This window comes from Marmota marmota, unplaced genomic scaffold (assembly GCF_001458135.2).
Source record: "Marmota marmota marmota unplaced genomic scaffold, marMar, whole genome shotgun sequence".
Classification (NCBI taxonomy): domain Eukaryota; kingdom Metazoa; phylum Chordata; class Mammalia; order Rodentia; family Sciuridae; genus Marmota; species Marmota marmota.
Genome location: NW_026000172.1, coordinates 914,681 through 919,167, shown reverse-complemented (window position 1 = coordinate 919,167; position 4,487 = coordinate 914,681). Strand labels below are relative to the sequence as shown.

Sequence of the window (4,487 nt, the reverse complement as noted above, 5' to 3'; positions counted from 1 at the left end):
GGGCAGGCCCTTCAGCAGCATCCCTTCTTCCCTCTCATTCTGGTTCATCCCTACAGATGGTTCTACCCACCCAGGCAACCCAGACTGTGAGGAGTCCGGTGAAAGCAGCAGTAGTGGTGGCTCCGAGCTGGAGCCTTCTGGCCATCAGCTCTTCTGCTTAGAATACGAGTCGGACAATGGAGAGGTCACATCAGTTATCGTGTATCAGGACGATGACCCAGGAAGGGTGAGTGAGGAAGTGTCAGCACACACACCTCTGGATCTGCCCATGCGAGAGGCCCTCAAGTTGCGTATCCAGGAGGAGATTGCCAAACGCCAGAGCCGACACTGACCAGGTGGAAGGCATTCTCTCCAGGCCAGACTCCTGCACTTGGATGAATTCTAACTAGGGAGCCCACCCTACATTGCGGTGCTAGGACTTGTCTGTCTGACCTTGAGACCCTTATAAGCTGCTGCCTCCACAGGGGTGTTGCAGGGCTACACCTAGCCCACCTCCCTTGCAGCAATTCTTTCTTGTATGTTGACCATTTGGCTGGCCTATTGTCTTGGAATTTTTTGAGAATTTTGATTAGAGAACCTGGTGCTCTTGAAGCTAAGAACTTAGGGAGAGCCAGGGTTTATAAAGCCTTTTGCCAATACGCTTGCTCTCTCACTGAGGTCATATGCCTGACCACTCACGCCATGAGCCGTGTTTGTTACTTTATCATTTTCTTTCATGTTTCTGCTTCCACCATAGTTTCCTAGACCCCCCCCCCCCCTTAAGTTTTGTTCTTTTTGCCTCAGGTAGAACCCATCAGTTCCTTTCACCCCATCTCTTGACATGACTATGCATCTCCACAACTAAGGGCTTTGCTGGTGGGGAGTTCTGGGCATCTACCTTTCTAACAAGTTCTCCGAATATTTCTGGCACCAGTAAGATGGGAGAGGCCTGCTTGGAAGCTTGTTCTCTTCCCCTTGCATGACTTCTTCCCATGCTCCACTGCTTTGCGCTGTTTAGATAGGCCACCTAGGAAAAAGATGCTGTTGTAAAATCTGGGGATCTCAGTGAATCCTGCTTTAGTTAGAGTTAAGCAATTCCAGCTTTTGATCCCATCCCCAGTTGTGAATAGACTATTCTCTGTTCAGACTAAAGGGGAATTGTCAAAACAAGGTATTAAAGTCCAGAACAGTTTTGAATGTATGTGCAAAGTGGAAATCAGCATAAGTTTAGAGCCCCAGTAGCCAGAAAAAAAAAAAAAAAAGTCCTGAAGAAAGCCCATACTAGAAAAAGTAAAATTAGCCCCTTATCTGCCCCACGTGTTTTCCTTTCCTACCTCCAAAAAATATACAACTAAGAGTCTTGTAGAGCCCCAGTAATAGTATGTTGGCCCATTTGGCTGGCCTATTATCTTGAAATTTTTTGAGAATTTTGATTAGAGAACCTTGTGCTCTGGTAGCAGAGACCTTAGGGAGAGCCAGGGTTTATAAAGCCTTCTGCCAATATGCTGTATGTAGAGAATTTTTATTTTTTGGAATGGTCCCAGGAATCAAACCCAGGGCCTCTTGCATGCTAGGCAAGCACACTGTTACTGAACTCCATTCTAACACAGGGTTAGACAAGAGGACTGAGGGGTGCAGCTCAGTGGTAGAGTACCTGCCTAGCATGCACCCGGCTCTGGGTTCAGTCCCCAGCACCACTTTGGGAGGTGGGGAGGAGGTGGGGAGGCTAAGGTCTAAAGTCTACAAGACATCCTGTGCACTGAAGCTCCAAAGCACCTCGGTTTCCCAGCAAATCAAACTAACATCAGTGACTCCAAATGTGGACTGTAAGTGAGCCTGTGAGCACTGAGTCCCTGAAACCAAAATACCCATCCCCAGGGGTTTCTGTATACAAACAGGATCTCAAGATCAGTCTGACTGTTCCATCTCTTAAAGAACACCTAAGGGCACTGTTGGTTTGTGTCCTGCACCCCTGAAAACTGACCCCTGGAGAATGGGGCAAGGCAGCTACTTCAACTGCACTATTACAACATTAAACACTATGAGCCACAACTTGCAGTATCAGAGAAACACTGGGAAGTGAGTAACGGTGGTAAGTTAGAGGGGCCTGTGCTCCAGACCTACATTGCTAGCCCAAGTGCCTTAAACCTTAGTCCCAGGCTCAGTTCTGTTTTTAGAGGAGAAAGTCTCTGACCTCTACTTATGCATCTAGCTATAAAGTGCCTTTGGACCTAGAATGTCAGCTACCATCCAGCACCTGGGCCAAGGGGGCCCTTCCAGACTCTACCCACTTCTTCCTGCAGGGAAAGGACCAGTCTTTTTAGTCTTCCAACTCTCCAAGTGATATGTGACTTGAAACATGGGCTCTCACTGGAAGTCTGCCTCCCTGGGAGGGAGGCGGTATCTGTCTTCTCGCAGCTTGATTGCCTGTTTCCTGGTTTTATGATAGAACATAGAGAAAGAAGGCCCCAAAAGGAGTCGGGGGGCATGGCACCATTCCTGTCTCTTGAAGGGGGAAGAGGTAAAAGAAGGCAGTGTTTAGTGATTGCCTGTTGGGTCCCTTTATGTGTTTGTCATGTGGGTCTCACAAAGGCCCCTTAAGGCAGAGGAGGATAGAAAGTCCTTACTTTTACCCTTTTTTTCTTTAGGAACTTTTTGTTTATCAAGGACATATATTTTCTACCCATGACAGCATTCTTAATACATGTATGACTTTTGCAGTGACTAAATAAAGCGCTGAGGCCTGTACTTCAGTGAGAGGTGGTCCTTCAGAGCTGCCCTGCTGGAGCAGATACTGCTGTCTGCCCCAGAGCTCGGCCCCCACTGCTCGCCACCACGGTTCATCTGGGGCCAGGATGGTGCTATCCACCTTATGTAAACCTGCCTCCAGACAGCTTGCACCTGTTTCAGAAACTCATGCTTTGCCTGAAGGAGCATGTCCACAGCATTTCTCACAGGTTCTAGAGCTGTCCACAAGAGGAGTACCCTCTGCCGGTCAGTGCTGAGGCAGCAATCTTAGCCTGAGTGAAGCAACACTCACTTGAGTAGATATGTTCTCAGCTGTCTTAAAGAAAAGTCTGATAGGCATGTCCATTGGGTATGGAGTGTTCCTCCCTCTGTTCTTAACTGAGGTTAAGCCCGAATTTTAAAGCTTTTGTTTCCTGGGCCACAAAGGGTGATTACCAAGAGGAGGTAGCCATCATGCAAGGTCTTGGAACTGTGCTTCAGTGAGCTGTGAAGCCGGAGTTGCAGCCCACTGGCAAGCAGGAGGCCTTGGAGTGCAGCACAGGGAAAGGAAAGGAAAGCTGTGTGAGGTGGGAACCCCAAGCCCCACCAGCCAGTAGGCTAACACTCACAGGAAGAGCCTCTCTGGACAGGAGACTGCCAATCGGAGATGAGTCCACAGGATAGGAGGAAGCCCTTGGGTGGTGAGTGCCCAACCTGCTGTGAATTTGGCAAGATCCATGAACTCAGGGTGCTGGGTTCCCTGATGGTTCACAATTTAAATGAGGCCTTTGCTTATCAAATGAGGAATGAGAATGGAGTCCCCTCTTGTCTCAGCCTTTGGGAAAATCACCATGGGATGCTGACCAGTATTTGACATACTTTAACTCCTCTAAATTCCTGTCCTGTCCTCCAGGAATCACATGACCAAGAAGCCATAGGTACCCACCCCAAGTTTCCCCAGGAGTTGGAGTGAGGTAGAAGTGAGGACCTGCTGAGTGAAGGGCTCCTCCGCCTGGCAGGTTGCACTGGCTGCTTCGAGGTGCCAGGTGTGAAAAGGCTTTGGTTGTGTTTTCTGGCTCCCAGTGTATCTGCTGTTGTGGGTAAATAAAACAGTGTACAGACTATTTGAAAGTCCCAGATGGGAGACACTTTTCAAAAGCAGTATTTTGTTAAACCAATAAACTATGTTTACAGCACTGTTTTGTCAAGAGTTGTGAAATCATTTGTGTTATGTGGGCAGAGGAGATTAGTTCCTGCCCTGAAGTCACTCTAGCATCTCCTCTTGTTTTGCCTGTTTTAAGAGCACAACAGCTAGGCCTACTCAGCATTAGCAGTAGAAGAGAGTTTTGGAAACATCTGATTTGCCCCACCAGGTACTCAGAAGGAGACCCTTTGTAGTAGGGAGCTCTAGCTTGGACTTATTCTAGTTTAGGAGCATTGGGATTGTCATATTAAGCCTAAAAGTGCCTCCAGTGTCACAGCTCCAGAATGCTAATGCCTTATACCCCACGTCATATTAAAACAGCCAGTTGAATCTGAGGAGTCCTCTCAGCCTGGTGATTGGACAGTGGTGCAGACCCAGCTCAACAGGAGCACAGTAAGTGTTGAAAACCACGAAGCTTGGCAGGGATGGTGGCCACACCTGTAACCCAGCAACCTAGGAGGCTGAAGCAGGAGGATCACAAGTTCAAGGCCAGCCTGGGCAGCTTAGTGAGACCCTGTCTCAAAAATGAAGGACTGGCTATAATCCCCAGTGCTGCTAAATAAATAAAGACAAACAG

General features: G+C 48.2%; 2 protein-coding genes across 2 annotated transcripts in view; one reads left to right on the top strand and one right to left on the bottom strand.

Annotated features, from left to right (window-relative positions):
• CUNH2orf68 (chromosome unknown C2orf68 homolog) overlaps nt 1-3,902 on the top strand; it is a 5,582-nt gene extending 1,680 nt beyond the window's left edge. The window contains exon 2 of the mRNA XM_015506298.2: nt 7-3,902. Coding sequence (XP_015361784.1) covers nt 7-331 — 325 coding nt within the window. The 3' untranslated portion in view covers nt 332-3,902. The remainder of the gene's footprint in view (nt 1-6) is intronic.
• The window catches only part of Vamp5 (vesicle associated membrane protein 5), a 23,619-nt gene that overhangs the window by 1,997 nt on the left and 17,135 nt on the right, over nt 1-4,487 (bottom strand). The window lies entirely within an intron of this gene.